Genomic DNA, 20,913 nt, shown 5'->3' with positions numbered 1-20,913 from the left:
CCTCCCCCCGTTCAAAAGTATATTTCTGCATATTTGGTTGGTCTAAGGATGGATGGACTATTTACATGCTCGTTCCTCACCCCCTGCCTAGGTGAATTGTCAATACTGTTTGTCCCTTTAAAAACTGATGGGGAGATATTGTAGAAAAACCAGTAGTGTACATATCATATGCACTTACTTCTCCAGGAGAGCCAGGGCAGTAGCTGGGTTCACTCTCAGGTATTTGGAGGTTGGCTGGCCATAGTCTGCCAGGTATGTTGACCAGTCCCACACCATGAACAAGTCCAGGAGCTACAAAACAAACAGAAATTTTACAACCCTCAGATTTACAACAGAATCTTGCAGAACGTAAAAAAAAAAAACATACAAATAAATATGGCTACATTTATTAATATTGAATCAATACGGAGTAGTGTTTCTCTCTAACAATAATTATAGTTGGGGTTTTTTTGTGAGGTTGTTACCATCACAGATGCTGCCCTTGATTTTATGGACAGTTGGAAACAGGAATTCCACTTTTCTATTCTATGATTTGAGGGGATCATTTTCTTTGATTACATATTGAATCAATGCTTGATTTCGCAGATCACAATGTGTTACCAATTCAGGAAAGACATTGGTGTACAAATTCAAATACAACAATCTTAAAAACACACAGGGCCAAATCTATTTGCTATTTATAGTTGTCAACTTTCAGTACGTTAAAAGTGGTCACGGTATACTGCAGTGATCTCTGCTGCCTGACTGTTTGGGAGAAATAGTGTAATTTAATAGAATGTTTTTAGTATAAGAGTGAAATTATGATAAAAAAAAGAAAGATTTCAGTAATTATGGATGACCGTAATAATAAAGTCTTGTGAAAGAATGCAAAGAGAATCAGTGTTTCCTACAGGTTGACGATGTATTTGTTGTGGTGGTTGGTGTGACCAATGTGTATACAGAGAGTCATGCAGTTTAGAGCCCAGGAGTGGCAATAGAGAGAAAAAAAATAAAATCGAGCCCACGAGATACTAAATTGAGCACACAAGATACTTTTGTATTGAGGGAGAAAGCGCAGCACAGCAGGCATAAAGTGCACTGCACCTAGTTCAAGTGTCAGTTGACCAACTATAAAGTCGATAGCATCCTCAAAATTAGCATATTTACAACGATATAATCCACAAACTGTCAATATCATCGTTGATTGCCTTGCACTACCAATAATCCTCGCTATTATCGTACAATAAGCCGTTTTCTCACGGCATTGATATTATTGACAAAGAAGTCAGGGTGTTTTCTCACAATTGTCTATCTTAGGGTCGGTCGTCTGAAATGACGGTGTATGTATTCACTGAGGAAAACTAGAGGATATTTTTTTACAATCCAGCTGCACATGCCGATGCGGATTTTATGCGGATTATATGTATATACATCATCAATTAGTTGGACTGGCTGTGATGGCTACGCTAACAACAACTCCATAAACTAAGGACATCTGTAATCCAAGGCATCCAAAGGATTAATGTTAGTAAAAGGCAATTAATGATGATATTGAGAGTTTATTATACTGTTGGCAATATGCTAACTTTGAGGACGCTAACGCGTAGTTGGTGATTTTTTTTTTTTTTACTTCGGTGTGTGATGTTAGAATTACTGAACCTTTCAGCCACATCGATGGGTAAGCGAGATTTGAAATACTGTTTCTAATACTGGGTAGATTGCAACAGGATTAGCTGAAATGAGCCAAACTATATGTGTTAGGCCTGCAAAGACTGGGCGGAAGTATAGTCAGATGAGTGAAAGAGAGCGACTGCCTCAACTTCAGTCATTTTGAAACCTCATTGAAGAAAAACATTGATTCATTTATTAAACAAAAACAGCCTTAGAGTTTTATTTTTCCTCTGTGTTTTGGTCATGTCTTACAGCCGCAAATCATTTTGGGCTGAATGGATGGACCAGGACAGCAGTTGTTTTTGTTATATTTTTCAATGAATTTTCCACCATACAGCTAAATTCCTAGAATTACTACTATTCCTGTCATTTCTTGTGTCATTTGTGTTTACGTTAGTCCGACTTGGGTGTAATTAAAAACACTGTTTTCAGTGCACTGCAATATATACAGGTCTTTTAATAAAGATTTGATCTGTAACCATGCAGACAACTTGGAAACAATTTGGATAAATAACCAAATACATTCTGTTTATTGATAGCCTTACCTTGATGTAGCTGGGTTACTGCATGTCAGTAATACCCTATATTTCTAACTTGGAAAAATGTGAGAAAAAAAATGACCTGCTGATTCTGTTGCTGACTGAGAAGAAAGACATTGATTTTTCAGTTTTGAGCAGATTGTGGTTCTGGTGGCTTGAGAGAGGCAGCAGACAGGGCGAGCTTTCAGCGTCTTTTAGCAGACACACGTTATTTTTATTACTCTGGCCATTGACCTTATCCTTTACGATAATATGTTTTTGTTCACACAGCTTTCCTTCGCAGTGACAGTTTATCAGCGGTATTTCACTCATTACAGCCCAACAGATTGTAGACTTTTTGATATTTGATAAAAATCTGATATTATATTGGCTGAGACCCATTTTCAAACATAAACCAGTAACCCAAACAAACATTTTTGATAAGGATACAATTTCAAGTTTTTAGAGAATTGTGACTAAAATGTACAGCGAATACAACATTTTATAGTTTAAAAATATACATGCGAGTGCTCTTTAGTGGACAAACTATACAATGGAGACACTATCTAAAAAATTACCTCAATTATATCTTGGAGATTGCCATCTTAATTTTCATGTCAAAGACATCTGTGTATTATGTTGCACGACTGTCTATGAAGGTTAGCATGCTAACCAGCTAGCCCCAGCCCACCCTGTCTCCTAATGTTACCCTGCGCATCCACAAATAATAAAAAGTCACTGTTTAGTTTAGTATCACTTTTAAACAAAATGAAAAAAAATATAAGCTTAATCCGCTGCCGTCCATACAGTTCAATTTGATTTGACTTGTATAGGGCCAAAACATAATTTCATTCAGACAGAACTTTCTAACATTAGAAAGAGGAACTGTCTACATGACCAAGTTATCCAAAGGCAATTTGACTTGCTTGATTTTCTTGAAGATGTTTTACTCTCATCTAACAGGCTTCTTCAGTTGAAACTGTGCAATGGAAAACAGGCCTGGCGACTAAATACTGACAAACATATAATATATCTTCAACATGTGTTTTAGTCCCATACCAACTAGACTGTTCAAGGATGTTTTACTCTCAATAAACACGTCCATATTAGATCAGATCCATATATCTTTATTAAGAGGCTACATACAGCAAGCTTTTTAAGGTTGCTATATTCTATATCGCTACTCAAAAAGCCTACACTTTATTCAGGCACTTTAGTTCATTGTTGACCATAACTTAAAATAAATATTTTTTGCATCACAGTGCCTTTATGACATCACTCTTAATAAATACAGGATAACAATCTAAAAAGCAGTCACACCCAGAAAATCAACAACAATTTCATAAAGAGAAAGTTCAGGACGACCTCTGTGTAACCTCAGCCTGTCAATACAGCTTAACCCCACCACCTAAGGCCAGGATTAACATGTGGACCGAACAGCCTGTTTACAAGGCACAAGGACGCATCTTGTCTAAAGAGCTGCATCGCAGAAAACAAAGCACTAACCAAAAACCGACCCAGGCGGGGCCGTATATCGCCCTGAGAGCACAGAAGGTCGTGCTTTTTATAATTTTTTTCTGGTAAATTTGGGCTTTAAGCAACCTGGTGCAGTGTTTATATTCCAAACTAAATAAACATTACTTACACTGATTCAAGCATCCTTAGACTCAATGTATTTATGTGTTACATATTTGAGGCAACATTTATGAACAGAATAGCTAGCTGCAGTGCTAGTTAGTATGACTTTGTAAGCATTTGTTGAGTTCCAGAGGAATTTAACTCAAAGAATTGCTTAAACCCAAGTAAGTGGAAGAAGCTTATCATTAGGGCTGGCTCAGGTGACCCTTAACCCTCCCTTTAGCTATAGGCCAAGGTTGCTGGGGGGCCTTCCAATGATCCACAGAGCTCCTCTTCACTCTCTTTCTTTGAGTCTCTTTACATTTATAAGCCATCATTACACATCATTAACTTCATGCCTTGTCCTTCCTGTACTTTTGTGTGTTGTTTATTATGCATTTCACCGTTTTGTGTTTTTTTTTTTTTCTGATATTCCTGAACCTGAAGTTTCACATCTCTGGTCTGCAGCAATTGTCTCGGATCGCTATGCTGTTCTTTTCTCTCCTCCTCCTCTCTGCCCTCACCGTAACCAATCGAGGCAAATAGCTGCCCACCTCTTAGCAGCATTCTTTCAGGAGTTTCTTATTGTTCTTCCCGCTGTCTTCCTGTTAAAAGGGAGTTTTTTCCCTCATGGGAATTGTTGAGTTGTTGAGTTCCTTTGTATGTTTTAAGATTCTGTTGCAAGGACTTTACTATGTTGTGCTCCAAATTATACAACTAGTAGTTCCAGGTTTTAGTCATACCCCATGTATTGCCTGGAAACAGAGTGAGTTGGCCCCACAATATGAATACATTTTGTTTACATATTATATTTAGATGGTAACTTGTTGTATAGTCGACATCGTATAATCATGATGCTTACGGACCACATCACTGTCACTGTGCCAACAATCATGTTAAAGCACACCCTCGAGTGTAATATTGCTTAAATAACTTGTGTTGTGACTTAAAACTGAATTGAATTGAATTGAATTAAATATACCCTCTTTATTAAGATTAGAACTATTTTACAGCATATGTTTTGCCTGTAGAAATGTTTGATAGTTTTGAATATTCAGTTAACATGTTTTAAAATGATTAAAACACTTTATAAGCTATGTTAGCTATTAATTGTAAGTGACCTGAATAAACAATGTCTTTTTCATATATGCTAGGTACTAATTCATGTTTTTTATGAAATGTCTCAGGAAAGTACTGTGGAATAACCAATTAATGAAATCAAGTGTTAACAAATTTGACTATATCCAGGCCAACTGAACAAACATTAATGATTCCGTATTCCTGAACAAGAATTTAAATCTTGGCAGCTGGGAAAGCGTATTGATACATCTTTACGATTACCCTTTATGTTGGGTAATAAAACAACAAGTCATTCCCTGTAATTTCACAATAGTTTATGTGGGAGGGTTTTGAAAAGAATTGAGAAAATCAAAACAAATTTCAGTAAAAACAAAAGCTTCAGTTTAAAATTTTAAATAATTAAAGCATTTTAGAGATCACTGTGGCCACAAAAGAATCAAAACCAGCATACCTTCACATGCTAATCCCTATCTTTCTATTTTCTTGAGCAAATAATAGTGGAAAATGCACAGCTAAGTGTTGTTAAATTATCATTTGAGCTGGTTGCTTTTTCTGCTCAAGTTTTTTTTTTTTTCTAATATATTAAACTCTCTCACTCACTCTGCTGTGACCTGGACTGGATGCAGAGTCAAGCCTCCACCTCAGGCTCCGATTAAAAGGTCAACATGGACACAAACTAATGAGACCAAGCAACACTTAACATACCACTTGGGTTACAGAAAAAAAGGGAGGCAGAAGGATTGTGTTTGTATTTGTGGAGAACAGGAATTTCCCAGAGCAGGTGAACTATAGGACAAGTGAAAGTTGAAAAGGCCAGTAAGAACACAGTTTTCTTCGAAGTAATATAGAAAGGTTTGATGTGGAACAGCCGAGAAGTAAAGTGCCAAGTATCAATCAAGTCATATCTGATCTGTTTTCAGTTTATTTCTACCCATAAATTATCTCTTCAGTATACAGTAACACAGCTCATTGTCTCCGTAATACAAGACTGGTAGACAGGGAGAAAAAAAAAGAAAAAAAAAAAGATTAGTTTCAACCAATTTGGCATTTTTTTTTCTTCCAAATAATCCAGCCACATAACTAGTCAGTCACGGAATGAAATCACACACTATAGAATCTTCCTTAGCTGTAAATATTCATGAACATGTAACTGTCATGAGATGCGCAACAGAAGTAATGCTGTCATACACTTCAGTGCATTGCCTATTGTGAAAAGAGCATATTCCATTGATACAATCCACTAAATCACACCTCAGGATGTGCTGTTACCAATGAGGTAATCCTTGAAATCACACTTCAGGATGGTCTCTCATAATGACTAATGGCTAAAGTAGCAGACAAAGCAAATGGTACCTCTTCATCACAAACCTACTTCAGAAGTAAAGCAGGCAATGCATTAGAACACCTTAAACTGCTGATGTTGCATTGACAAACGGGTAATTCACTTGTTTGAGCATGCTTGAATATGTCTGCTGAATTACACAGAATTTTTGCCTTTTTACCCTTGAATATGAGCCCGATTACCAAGGAAGCGCCGATGATAGGCACTTTTTTTTTTTTAATTAACTTTTTTTTAAAGGTGTAAATAAAACAGCAATCCTATGAAAACACCTGCAGTACTTCCCTATGTTACAGTCCTACTTAAATCATTCACGCAGATAAAAACAAAAATAAAAATTGAATACATAAAATCAAAAAGATTAAAAAAAATACAGCAAAGTTCAACTAGCAATCCAGTATCTAATAATGTCAAAGAGCTACAGTCAAAAGCTTCGAGTCAAATAAACATCAGACAAACTTGGTAAGAATGTGTACACAATTACATCTATTTCTTCAGTTTACCTGTCGTAGGTCGATGAAGGCCAGCTGAAGTGTGTCTCCTTGGAAACCAGGGACCGGCTCCGAGCTAGCAAACACTGAGAAGAAATAATATTTTAAAAAAAGAACACCAGGAAAAAGTCAATTTAAACTTATAGTATAGTATATTCATAAAATGTCAACATTTTATATGTTGACTTTGATATATTTTCAATTCAATATGGGTTAACATGATTTCCAAATCATCGCATCGTGTGTTTATTTTCCATTTTACAAAGCGTTTGATCGTTTTTGCAAGCGGAGGTTGTACACCTGCAGAAAAAAATACTTCTTCCACCGTGTGGTCATACGGCAAATGGGGGGATGTGGACTAGCAGGTGGTGGGGTGTTCTGACAATGGCCGGAGCAACATAAATTTACCACCTCATCCTCCTGAAAGCATGGAGAGAAGGTGTTGCCTGCTTCTCTGGTGTCCATCGTATCTGAGAGAGATGAGTTGGGGCCTGAGGTGCCAAATTCCACTAATCCTGCCTCATTCTTTTGCAGTGACTATCTCTCAGTGACCCTGAGATCTGCAGATCACTCGGATCCTCTTACACTGGCCTTTTAGTAATTCCCAGGGTAAGGAAAGAGACATATGGGTTTACATTTAGGGTAAACGGTCCTCACCTCTGGAACAGTCTACCAGTCGAGCTGAGTTTCACAATCTTTAAAAACAGCTTTAAAAAGAATCTTAAGAAATACCTTTTTAACTTGGCATTCTCGTGATCTATTTTATGTGTATTTAATACTTTTATATACTCTGCCATGTCACTAATTTCTATACTGATTTTTTTTTTCTGCCATGTCACTTATTTTATATATTTTTTTTAATTTTATTTTGATTTCTTTCTTTTATCTGTCCTATACATTTTTGTATTTTGATTTCATTGTGAAGCACCTTGTATTGCAATTTTGCACAAAAGATGCTCCACAAATAAAGTTTGATTTGATTTGATGTTCCAATAAAAGTTATTTTCCTAAATCTTATATGTTAGCAAGATAGACAGTTCCCATGATCATTACTCCACCCAAATACACTATACAGTATGTACTTAGGCCTCAAGAACCCTTCTCCTAGCGGAAAACACAGAAACCTCGCAGCAAGGTGTGCATTGTTTTTGCACGTGTGATAAATTGTTTTTTTTGTGCACACGTGTGCTTCACTTCAGTTGCTCCATCTCCATCCAGGAGGAAACACTCTATACCACTTAACTGTCTGTACATTTTAATGTTAGTTATACCATGTGATTAAACAGCCATTAATAAATACTGTAGTTCTTACAGACGGAATAAGTAGAGAAAAACAAGTTTCTGATTTCTTTCTACTCACATTCACACTGAATGACATCCAAGTTGAATTGCTGAATGGCTCCCATACTGATCTGTTTGAGTTCTGTGTCCAGCAGCATCTGCATCAGTGATGTGGACAGATGCTTACAGGCTGACATACAAGCTGTCTGGGCCACTTTTCCCTGCACAGAGAAAGACAGGGGGAGATGGGAGGGGGGGGGGGGGGGGGTGGCAGTGCAGACCAAATGCAAGAGAAGTGGGAGATTACGATGAGGGGGTGGGGGAACAGGTGGGATGAGGAAATTGGAAAGAGTGAACATGATCAAAAAAGAGGGAAGGATTGTGCACAGAAAGGATTGGGGTATGAGAAAGTGTGTAGGAAGGATAGATGAGTGAAAGGAGGTGTGTAAATAGGTATAAAACAGATTGAGGGGAAACAAGCGTCAATAGAGTGAAAGGTTAAATGGTCAAAGAACAGAAGGAGAGTTTGTGGCAAGCAGATACAGGAGTAAAATAGAAACGGGGATAAGGAACAAGGGGGACAAAAGATAAATCAATGTTAGCTGTTAACCAATTCTCAATATAAATGAAGCACATATGCATATACAGGTAGCAATCAACAAAATCTACCCTCTAGCCCAGCGGTCAGGAACTTATGGGTTGTGAGTGCCAAGGCTTCTTTATACTTAGTATTTTTTCCATTTTCTTCAATTTTTAGATAATTTATTAACAACAAGTTGTCTTTCTGCCTTGGGAATTTGACAACCACCACGCCCCATTCAGACAGAGTGAAAAACATGTACTGTGTGACATGACATATGCATCAGCGGCAACGTACAACATATGCAGCAGCAGAGGGGGCAATCAACAACATCCAAGAACAAAGCAGCAATACAGTGACGTGCACAGAGCCGAGGAAGCAATACCTTGGATCAACATGCAGTACTATACGTGCACAATTGTGATTTCAACATGCACCTAAAAACTTGAGCAGTGAGTGCAACATTTTTGGGGAAACAGAAGTCCCAGGGAACCAAATCTGGTGGGTTGGTCGTGTTCTGGGCTAGAAACCTGCCGATATCAAACACACCACGACTGGGTGCATCGTCATGTCGGGAGAACTCAAGTGACATTGTTGGGTTTGCACCAAATCTTTTCCAATCAGATGCTTCAGAACATCACAGTTGACAATCTGAAGAATTAATTAACGGGGCACGAACCTTGCAGATGTCAAAGATAAACCCACCTAGTTGTACTCCTAACCTGATGCCCTTCTTCGTTCTTGGACCGATGTGACATTCTGCACCTCTTGAAGCCCAAACGCTTCTTTAAAACACCTCACCTGGCTTATTGCATCATTGTTGTAGGCCTCCTGAAGTATTTCAAGGTTCTCTGTTGCCGATATTCCGAGTTTGACATAAGATTTGATGTGCGTGTTCTTTTGAAGTCCACGGTGAAATCTCAAATGTGCATTTACCATTGGTACCAAAAATGTGTCATACTTTCTTTCTAAAGTTATTGTTTCCCTAAGCTCTGTGAACATCACTTAACTCAAGTCCTTTTGCACACCACAGAAACTGTCTCAGAACTTTCTCTATTCACCCTCGTTAAGTTATTCTGAATGAAATGTCCATGCCTCGTAAACTCACATACTTGCAGCAAAACCAACAAAGTTTGACACTAAGTTTGGGTTTCAGCTGGGTAGCAAGGGTGATACTCTTTCAAGTATGGCAGTCAAATAGAACAGGTTTGGTCAGATTTTGAATGACCACAAAAAGTGAAATTCTGTAGTTATAGCAGGTATTTACGTTGTTATAGCTGCAATCAGTGTGTTTGCTTACGAGTCTTTTATTAAATTCAACGTTGGTAAACTTTGACACACAAAATTGACACTGTTAATTAACTGTTGACAGTGCTGACCTTTGAGAGAAAGGATGGCTAGAAAGCCCAAAACAGAGGAAGCGTATCACTTGGCTGGCCAGCTACAGTAATACACAGAATTACTGCCAAAGTAGAGAATGTATAACAAGAAGCTTTGAGGACCACTGAATTTGCAAAGCCTCAAGAATAAAATGTACTGTTCCATTTTCTGGTGTAAAAAGACCTTTAGGATATGTTGAGATCGAAAACAAAGCACATTTTTATATTGCATCTACCTGGTGTAATTAATGTGTAACTATTTGGTGCTCTTCAGGGTAAGTTGATTTTAAACTGTGGTATTCACAGGCAAAAATTTAGAGTTGACTGCCAACAAAATTAATTGAATTGAAAATTGGAGCTAATGCTGCAAAACACGCAAAGAGACCTGCAGTAGCAGGGTACGCATAAGACTGAGGACAGGAAAGGCAACACCCACCGCATACACTGTCCATCTACATCTTCATGTTTACATCCGTGCAGACAGAGAGGCGTATTATGCTTTTAAAGCTGTGATTTGTATCAGCATCATGCATAAATTCAAAACAAATTCTAATCGAAACAAGAAATCAAATGAACAATGCTTTTTTGATATGTAAGAAAGACATTAAGCAGACAAAAAACGGAAACAAAATGACAAAGATAAATCTATATGTTTTGTGAAACAAAAGTTATTGTAATGTCATTATGACTTTCTGTCCTTGAAGCACTTACTACACTTTCAGCACTGACAGAAAGAGAGGTGATGTGTCTGATAGGAAGAAAACTAGAAGACTAAAAATGCACTTCAAATCTTTCGTTTTTACTGTTTTGTTTTAGTGAGGCCTCCTTAAACCTCATAAAATCTTCTATATATCTGCTAAAACATGCTCAGCTTATCATCAAGTCCAATGATAACAATTACAAATCTATGAGACTGATCTTCAGTACCACTAAATATCCAGAATCATACATCAAGCAAAGACCAAAGCCAAACACATGCAGATAGGGAACATGTTGATCTCAATCAATAATTAGACATGCTCTGTAACACTTGACATAAATCTATAGCATCATGTTTACAACTCTAAAGCGAATAAGAATCGTGAGCATTTCCACCTCTTTGAGGCGTGGTGATTTTTTGTGATTTTCATCCCCTTAAAATGAGTGGAATTGCTACAAGCTAACGCTCCCCTCACGTGTTTGAAACGCTAACTCTGAATAGATCAGTAAATTACAGTGTTTGTGGATAAGGCACAGAAGGGCCGATCAACACAACCCATTCTCACAGATACTGATGCAAAAACTCAGACTTAGGGAGGATGTAGTGTCCTCATTGTCAAGGATAATACAGTCTGCAGTTTTACTGAGGTACACAATTAAATAACAAACAAAAACAAATCTTTAACACAAAACTAAAGAGACAGTCAGGGATCCCTGAATTCAAAGGTATGCGAGAAAAAAAACTGAAATCCTTGAACCTTGCAAATTGTTTTTTGAACCCCAGAGAGGAGCTGTGCTCTAAAGTTTCCTTATATACAGTGGGTACGGAAAGTATTCAGACCCCTTTAAATTTTTCACTCTTTGTTTCATTGCAGCCATTTGCTAAAATCAAAAAAGTTCATTTTATTTCTCATTAATGTACACTAAGCACCCCATCTTGACAGAAAAAAAACAGAAATGTAGAAATTTGTGCAAATTTATTAAAAAAGAAAAACTGAAATATCACATGGTCATAAGTATTCAGACCCTTTGCTGTGACACTCATATTTAACTCACATGCTGTCCATTTCTTCTGATCCTCCTTGAGATGGTTCTACTCCTTCATTGGAGTCCAGCTGTGTTTAATTAAACTGATTGGACTTGATTAGGAAAGGCACACACCTGTCTATATAAGACCTTACAGCTCACAGTGCATGTCAGAGCAAATGAGAATCATGAGGTCGAAGGAACTGTCCAAGGAGCTCAGAGACAGAATTGTGGCAAGGCACAGATCTGGCCAAGGTTACAAAATAATTTCTGCAGCACTCAAGGTTCCTAAGAGCACAGTGGCCTCCATAATCCTTAAATGGAAGAAGTTTGGGACGACCAGAACTCTTCATAGACCTGGCCGTCCAGCCAAACTGAGCAATCGTGGGAGAAGAGCCTTGGTGAGAGAAGGTAAAGAAGAACCCAAAGATCACTGTGGCTGAGCTCCAGAGATGCAGTAGGGAGATGGGAGAAAGTTCCACAAAGTCAACTATCACTGCAGCCCTCCACCAGTCGGGGCTTTATGGCAGAGTGGCCCGACGGAAGCCTCTCCTCAGTGCAAGACATATGAAAGCCCGCATAGAGTTTGCCAAAAAACACATGAAGGACTCCCAGACTATGAGAAATAAGATTCTCTGGTCTGATGAGACCAAGACTGAACTTTTTGGCGTTAATTCTAAGCGGTATGTGTGGAGAAAACCAGGCACTGCTCATCACCTGCCCAATACAATCCCAACAGTGAAACATGGTGGTGGCAGCATCATGTTATGGGGGTGTTTTTCAGCTGCAGGGACAGGACGACTGGTTGCAATTGAAGGAAAGATGAATGCGGCCAAGTACAGAGATATCCTGGAAGAAAACCTCTTCCAGAGTGCTCTGGACCTCAGACTGGGCCGAAGGTTCACCTTCCAACAAGACAATGACCCTAAGCACACAGCTAAAATAACAAAGGAGTGGCTTCGGAACAACTCTGTGACCATTCTTGACTGGCCCAGCCAGAGCCCTGACCTAAACCCAATTGAGCATCTCTGGAGAGACCTGAAAATGGCTGTCCACCAACGTTCACCATCCAACCTGACGGAACTGGAGAGGATCTGCAAGGAAGAATGGCAGAGGATCCCCAAATCCAGGTGTGAAAAGCTTGTTGCATCATTCCCAAGAAGACTCATGGCTGTACTAGCTCAAAAGGGTGCTTCTACTCAATACTGAGCAAAGGGTCTGAATACTTATGACCATGTGATATTTCAGTTTTTCTTTTTTAATAAATTTGCACAAATTTCTACATTTCTGTTTTTTTCTGTCAACATGGGGTGCTGAGTGTACATTAATGAGAAATAAAATGAACTTTTTTGATTTTAGCAAATGGCTGCAATGAAACAAAGAGTGAAAAATTTAAAGGGGTCTGAATACTTTCCGTACCCACTGTAAGAGGGCCAATACGAGTTATTTTCGCCGCGTCATCATTTTTGAAAATTTGAAAATTGTGTTTAGAACGTTAATTTGCTGATTTAATGCAGATAGGGGAAAAAGAAAAACAAAGATGCAAACATTTTGGTTTGGAGCTGTGGTCTTAAAGGTGCTTTAAAACATTCAATCACATCAAAGGCAAAAGGGTTTATTACTTGTTTTTATTCATGGTGTTGCATCTGGTTGTAAAAGTGAAGAGTGTTGTAAGCAGTAGCGTGAAGAAAGAAGCTAAAATCTGCAAACCTTTCCAACTCCACAACAATCACTGCGTAAAGTGAGCAAACTTGTGAGATTGTCTTTCATTAAGTCCGAAAAATTGTCAGATAGAGTCCCTGATTCTGCCATTGGAAATATAGTTTCAGATAATCTAACAAGTCCTTCAGTTCTGCGATCATTTACGAGAAAGTCCCAAGACTGCTCCTGTTGCGCAGCACTGTGACATGCATGCAAGAGGGAGAAGTTATAACCTTTGTGAGTACGTATTCCAAGTTTTCTTATTTGATCAACATCAACACCTGAGCCCTCTGGTCATTGCCACAGAGAAGTCGACCCCTGCTCACAAAAACACGTGTAACTCAGGCATTGATGTCGATCAAGCAACAAAACCTGGAATACTTACTTACAGATGTTACAGCTTACTCCTTCTTCGTGCCCGTCACGTGGCTGCAAAACGTTCGCACGCAACCGTAGCCGATGCACCCTCATATATTTAATGTCAGTACAGCCAAGTACACAACACAGCTGTTATCATTAAACTACATTTATGTCTACCTTGCCAGATGCAAAATATACAATGTATTGACATCGCGGTGCAGCCATCCAAAAGGTTGCTGGTCACCTGGCAGCATCTATGTGCTGTGGCCTAATTACTTTTGACTTCATTTTTACATAAGACGTAGTCGTAAAAGTAAAGCCAACAGTGACAGAGTAAAAGGCAACCGTGAAGCCAGAAAATGTCAGATGTTAAAAAAAAATCTTGAGTGGTGTTAAAGGAAGCATACATTTTCAAAAAGGGACCATGCTACCGGGATTTGCTTGAGACATCCATAGACCTGATGGTAAAGTACACCTCGGGTACAAAAGCATGCAACTGGGGAAAATATGTGTGGGCAAACAAAAAGTGGTTTGTAGCCTATAATGGAGATTTGAGCTGCGATTACTTTGTTCCACAAGATGACAGATGGTTTTGTCCCCAACTTCAAAACTACATTTCAAAACCACCACACATATTTTATTATTCTACTTTATTTTCTTCATTTGTGAAATCATGCCTGCCACCAACATCTGAAACCAAACCTTCACCCTTGTAAACAAGACATTGAAACCATGCCATATGAAAAAAAAAAAAGATGTTTTTCACAAAAGAGGTTTCATTTAGTGAAAAACCTTTCTTGGCCAGTATTTAATAACCGCGAATGGACCTTGCCTTCGGGTCTTAGCTATTGTGGATGTCATTTGGTGCCAACAAAACCACAGGCCTGGAGTAGTGGAGGTCCCACAGTCAAACATAAGCATGCGTTTCATCTCCCCTTTGACTGTAGAATGGGAGCATTGTGTTATAAAAACCCAGGCAGGAATACTCACCGACATCGAGGCATGGTCATTGTTGTTATTCTGAGCAGTGAACCCCAAACCAACCAAAAATGGAAGAGGGGCAGGGAAAGAGGGAAAGGACAGGAAAAGAAATGTGGCAACAATAAATGGACAGGAGGAAGTAAATTCAACGAGAGATATCTTGCATGCTTGACAAAACAAATTAATTAAGGAGTAAAAAAATATTTTACAGCGCTTTTCATTACAGAAGGTGTGGATGGGGAGACAGGAGACATTCTTGAAAAAACAAAAATACAATACAGGCAGGAAGTCATTCAAGACATGATAAAAGGTTGGGATAGAGGAGCAAGCAAGTGGCCCACTGAGACTAGACAATGGGACTGAAAGGCTGTAGCAGTCAGCTATCTCAGCCAGGACACCGTCCTTCAAACTTTGCTGTCAGCAAATGTGCCTTGTTAGGTGTGGATGATGTCAGTGTGCACAAAAGCAATTTTTTTGGGACAGTAACATGCATAAGCGCAGATCGCCAACGCAACATATACTGTGTGTTCAACTTCAAATTCACAATGTAAACCAATTCATCGTCAGACTGTCCCCACACGTTAATAGGGATTTGGATGAATATGTAGGAAAATATCAGAAAACAGGGAGTTTAGGGAAAATGGAAAGAAAACAGTAAAAACATTTTTTTACAAAAATAGAATCCTCACATCCTTATTATCAACAAAAACATGACAAACACAGCAACACACCATTTTGAAAAAAAAAGTTTAAAAATCAAAAACAACAATGTCAATGTCCCATAGTTGCACGGGAGAGGCGGCGGATTCAACGGGTCGAGGGTAGTGTGTGGATCAAACTCACCGGGAGGTGTGTGAAGACCTGGAAAGTGGAACGCAGGAAGTTGATCAGGTCCATGAGGTATCCCGAGGCCCGGCCGTCTGACTCGGCCATGCCCCATTCATAGTCCGCTAGCTGGATGAACTCGTCGATCTTCTGGTTCAGTTTGGTATAAATCTCTCCCTCTGCAGCGTGACGGGCATCCTGCAAAAATACTTTTCGTTAGACCTCATGGGAGTGTGTTCTTACAGTTAAGTAAATACATTAGATGTCCTGTTTCTGTTTTTAAAAGTAATTTCTATGCTTCTGTAGCTTGTTTTGGTCACTCTAAAATTCACAGGAAGTAAGTAACAAGGACTTACAAATGACATACTTCACTTCGTATTCTAACATGTCTTACATGTCATGTACATTTACTTGTGTAGTACTTGAATTTCAACAATATAGTGTCGTCTCAAATCACACACGGCAGTTCCGCATTGACCGGTGAAATAACCATAGCGTTTGAATGCATCAGCCACCAACTTTTATTTGACCCTGAAATGGACACGTTTTCTAACCCCTTTGTTTAACACACGCAACATCTTACTGATGGCTTCTAAAAAAGAAAACTGTATGGTGGTACTTAGTACATAAGTATGCCCTGTGGAACACAGTGTCAGAATGTGACCAGCGATGAGGAAGTAAGTGGGCATGTTATCTGCATATATCTTATGCCTTTAATAGCATTGTGGGTAAGTCTTGATGGTTTTATTGTTATCTACAACCACAGATCATTATTTTTGGAGACAATTTCACATTGTGACGTTTGATGCTGGGAATCTGCAGAGTTACTATTAAACTATCGGAAGTTCATATAAGAATAATTACAAATTAATTAATGAACAGATAATAGATGACATTACAATTTTGATGCCATTTATTACATTTTAAGACTTCAAACAGCTTCCTCTGAAGGCACTAAATGCTATTCACAAATTTCCCAGATGTAGTGGTGCTACCCAAAACAAAAACAGGTTTGAATGAGTAAAAGCAGCCGAGATTCAACACATCAAAATCTTTTCCTCGAGACTCCTACCCCTCTCCCCAAATCTGCAAAAGTACAGTTTGTTTTTAACTCTCTCCTTATTCCTTATATTTAGGTCAGCTAGTGTGGTTTAGAAAATTTTTTGAAAGCAGTAACACACAAGATTAACACACATTACATTGACATTTTACCTTGAATGTGGACAAGCCATAAAGTCTTGTGGTGTGAACTGTTTCAGGAGACACATTGGTGATGTTTGTTATGAACTCCTCCAGATACCTGCAGGCCTGCTCCAGGTGGGTGGTGTTAATAATGATCTGCACCAGCTAACAGAAGGAAAGTTTTCATTTTAGACTAATAATTGTACTAAATCCTTTTGTCATGATAATATGTGTCAGTGTTTTGGTATTGGTGATCTACTCCCACCTCAGTCAGTCCTATGTGAGGTTTCTTAATGAGGTTTTGCAGACAGCTGCTGAGAGTTCTCGTCAGCAGCAGGTTGGTTGATTTTCGCAACATGTCATCGATCTCCGTTGAACTGGACACACAAACAAAAGTTTGGGTTCAGCAAGCCCAGATATTTATACCGTTGCCCAATAAAAAGACAAAAAGTATGTGAAGATCAGATCTGTAGAAATGTTTCAGGGTCCATATGTGAACATTTGAGCTGTTCGAGAACTTACCTGCGGTGTAATGACTCAGAGAACTTGAGGCTGGCGTAAATGAACTCTTTGACCTGTGTGTAGATCTGAGGGACAGACTGGGACATCGGCAGCTTTTTAGGAAAGTCCTGCTGCTTACACACAGACACACAAAACACACAAAACAACAGTACTAAATCTATTATTGATTATCTGCAGAGGACACAGTATACCTCCTTCATGTGCATAAATGCATGTGCAAAATGGATATACAAGTTTGAGAGTCTTTGGCACTTGAACTTATTACCTTCTCTATCTCAGCATCATGGAAGGGGAATCGGCTGACTACCAGTTTATACTCCTCCTCTGTGTCCACAGGGATGGGACTGTAGTTGTCCAACTCAAAGATCTCCCTGTAGAAAATAACATCTTGAATGTTTGCACACACTTGAATTTATTATTACATTACTATCAAATATTAGCTCTTTAAAAAGTTTGCCCCTCGTACTATTTTCTTCAGACTCTTCATTCACAAACTTCAATCTACATTAAAATCACCTGCTATTACCCTTTCTATTAATTTACCTAAGCTGGACCAAGAGGTCACAAATGAAATGACAAATTTTGTATGTAAAATAAACCTCATTGGAAATGAGTAAGTACTAGAGTGACTCAGATTCCTCAGTTTCTGATACTCAAGAAGATTGCATAGTTTCAGAGCAATCAACGCAAACATTTTTAACAACACTTGTACCATTAAGAACAACTTCATTGTGAAACTGACAAGTTTCACCTTGTGACCTTCAACAGGGTCAACACATTGGTCTTGGGTTAAAGTTAATACGACTAAGTGCTGCTGGATGACTGGTCAGTAAGAACCTGCTGTTTTTTTTATTTCAATGATCCCTAAAAGGGGTTTATGTTATCCTAGAACTCACCACACAACACATTTATAACATAGAAAGTTCGGAGAAGTAACACAAGTCTGAAGGTATATTCTGTTACATATACATTAATGTCAAAAAGATTTCTGGACCTATCCCAAAAGAAATACAATTCCAAACAGTCCCACCTGAACACCAGCGCCCATTTCTTCAGCAGAGTTTCATTGTACTGGTCTCTGACCTCAAACAGCAGGTCAAACAGGCGGTTTACCGGGAACCCATAACCCTGCACACACATGAAGAAACATCACACCCGGGGCTCTTTTCCATTGCCGGTACCAGCTCTGGTTTACTCTCATCTAATCCCTTCTTTATGGTTTTTCATTGGGTAAAACATTTTGATACTACCCTGTTGAGGTTCCAAGAGAGCTGAACTGATATTAAAAAGGTGACATCAAAACACTGCAGACAACTGATTGGTCAGAGAAAATTGTCATTGCATACTATGTGAGCATATGCGGGCGCATTAACTAGTCAGGCCGCTGTTTTCTGTAGTCACTGGACTATTCAATTAATGGCAACTGGCAAAACCACACCGTGGTGAACTGAGCAGGTTTAGTTGCCAACAAAACCCATTCAGCAGAGAGTGTTTGTTGCAGTACAGATGATGTCAGAGCAGTTATCATTTAATTGAGGGGGGTACTACAGTATCTGCAGTGGAAAACAAAATTCAGAAAAGTAACTGGCACCAAAAGCAAGTCGACTTGAGAAGAGCTGAGCAAGTGCCAGCAGTGGAAAAGAGGTGATACGAAACAGCAAATGTTTTAATCATTCTACATACTTTACCAAGCTGTTAACATTAGGTAGACCTCTGAACCAACCTGTAAGGTGTCAGCAAAGATGACCATGAGATTCTTCAGCTCCAGGACCAGGTCTGGGTCATCACAGTATGACTGGAGATTAAAAAAAAATAAATAAAAATAAAAATAATAATTATTGAGCAAACAATATTAAAAAGTTGGGGAAAGGAAATCTATGATCACCTACTCCATATGGATTATCTGTTGTAATTATTAAGTTTCAACTGCATAACAACAGTTATTTTCTCAGTAAAAAATATGTCTTCCAAATTAAATTTAGCTTAACGAGAAGCAATATTTTCTATACCAACAAGTTTGTCTATAGATGCAACATATTCAACTTAGTGTCAATGTAAAATGTGTACGTGAGCGCTAGAATAGAAAGCTTTGAAAGTGTATCAGTAACCTGTGTTGGTATGATGCAACTAGTCACATGTAATTGAATTACAAAATAAATATACTAAATTTAGTTACAGTTTTGAGAAAAAATATATATAATTAAATTACAATCACAACTCAAAATGTTGTTGATTACATCTGAAAATATTATTTTCTCTAAAAAACATATATATGTAGAATATAACATTTATTCTGTTGCTTTGCATTTTTTCCACCACAGGAATGCCTTTTGTCTCCATCTGAACAGGTTCCATTCATTTGTCAGTATTTGGAGCCTTGTTTTTGATGGTTTCTCTTGTTTGAATTTTCACTGCCTCTCATTTGCCAGTCAAATCACTGTGCATTGCTCGAACCGAACACGCCAAGGTGGGTAACCATGAAGAAAGATAAGATGAAGATATATTTAAAAAGAGACAGTCAGGATCCTGTGTGGAAACACTGTGAACAGTACCCAGCCCCTAGTGATAGTTCTGTCTTTTCAGCTTTAGTGTTAAAACTTAGAGTAATCAAAGTGTAATAAGTACATTAATGTGAAGTTATTGAAATAGTCACATTACACTTAGTAATTTGTAACCTATTAAATTTCAAAAGTAACCGTCCCATCACTGTCAATAAACAGTCTTACTGACAGAGGGGGCGGGCCTTAGCCGAGGGTCAATCAACACAAACAAAGTCCCTCCATTTTTCTGGGATGCAGAGTGATTTATGACCCAGAAAGTAGCACAGTTGAGTCCTTGATTCGAACACAAGGATCCTGCCAAAGTCGGGAGTATGTAAATCAACAGAGTAAATTAACACAGCCTGAGATTTGACATGAAGCGATGGCTGCCTGCCTCTGTTTACTCAGACGTTACACACAGACACCAACAATCCGCTGGAGATCGGACTTAACAGCAGTAAATCACAGCAGTGGCAGAAATCAATCTCATCACTTTATAAGTCTATATCTACCATGTTCTGGTCAGTGCTACATACGACATGATTATTAAGTCACATGATCTTTAAATCATAAGGAAGGTGTGTTTCTTTTGTATTCGCTTGATGAAAATGGACAGATTAGAGTTATGCTGAGTTTTGCTCATTGAAAATTAGGGAGAACTAACATATGACCAACATTTATTTGACATACATTTCTGGATGTTTTACGCTGAGAATTAGACTGGATGGATAGGTTAGGGAAATACACTTTGTTCCTATGCACTGGCCATGCAGTCGCTGGAAGTGCAGGACCCTGGCAATATGGAGCTGCCTGTGTCATGTCCCAGCAGAGGGGCTACCAGGGCCTTTGTTAGTCTTCTCACCCCATGCTGTGCGGCCCATTCGCTGTCCTGTTAGCATAATCCACAGGGACATTAACAACTGACTGCAGCCCAGCGGTCAGGAATATGCCTTCTTAATCTGCTGTTATTGTTGCAATCTGTTTCTCATTAGGGTCCAAATGACCTCCTCTTTGGCTGCATGCGTATGTGTGTTTAGACCTCTTCTCTTGAGAGTGACATCATTAGTGTGTTTGTGGGTGTACTGACCTCCAAAATGTTATGTGTGTGTGTATATCAGCCAATGAATGAAGGTTCTTCCAGG

General features: G+C 38.7%; 1 protein-coding gene across 7 annotated transcripts in view; it reads right to left on the bottom strand.

The window, feature by feature from the left end:
* exoc6 (exocyst complex component 6) overlaps positions 1-20,913 on the bottom strand; it is a 65,016-nt gene that overhangs the window by 12,250 nt on the left and 31,853 nt on the right. For 2 of the 7 annotated variants that reach the window (XM_069168594.1, XM_069168596.1), the window contains exons 13-23: positions 18,955-19,026; positions 18,262-18,359; positions 17,497-17,602; positions 17,232-17,341; positions 16,975-17,086; positions 16,740-16,874; positions 15,546-15,725; positions 14,712-14,741; positions 8,056-8,197; positions 6,708-6,781; positions 179-291 (exon numbers count right to left, since the gene is read on the bottom strand). In XM_069168594.1, the coding sequence (XP_069024695.1) occupies positions 179-291; positions 6,708-6,781; positions 8,056-8,197; positions 14,712-14,741; positions 15,546-15,725; positions 16,740-16,874; positions 16,975-17,086; positions 17,232-17,341; positions 17,497-17,602; positions 18,262-18,359; positions 18,955-19,026 (1,172 nt within the window). Of the gene's footprint in view, positions 1-178; positions 292-6,707; positions 6,782-8,055; positions 8,198-14,711; positions 14,742-15,545; positions 15,726-16,739; positions 16,875-16,974; positions 17,087-17,231; positions 17,345-17,496; positions 17,603-18,261; positions 18,360-18,954; positions 19,027-20,913 lie in introns of all 7 variants that reach the window. The other 5 variants (XM_069168597.1, XM_069168600.1, XM_069168599.1 and 2 more) reach the window with 3 other exon arrangements.

The sequence above is a fragment of the Embiotoca jacksoni genome, unplaced genomic scaffold (genome assembly GCF_022577435.1).
Source record: "Embiotoca jacksoni isolate LCO1_2020_lvr unplaced genomic scaffold, fEmbJac1.0.p SCAF_40, whole genome shotgun sequence".
NCBI classification, from domain to species: Eukaryota; Metazoa; Chordata; class Actinopteri; family Embiotocidae; genus Embiotoca; species Embiotoca jacksoni.
This window is presented reverse-complemented; position numbering and strand designations above follow the sequence as displayed.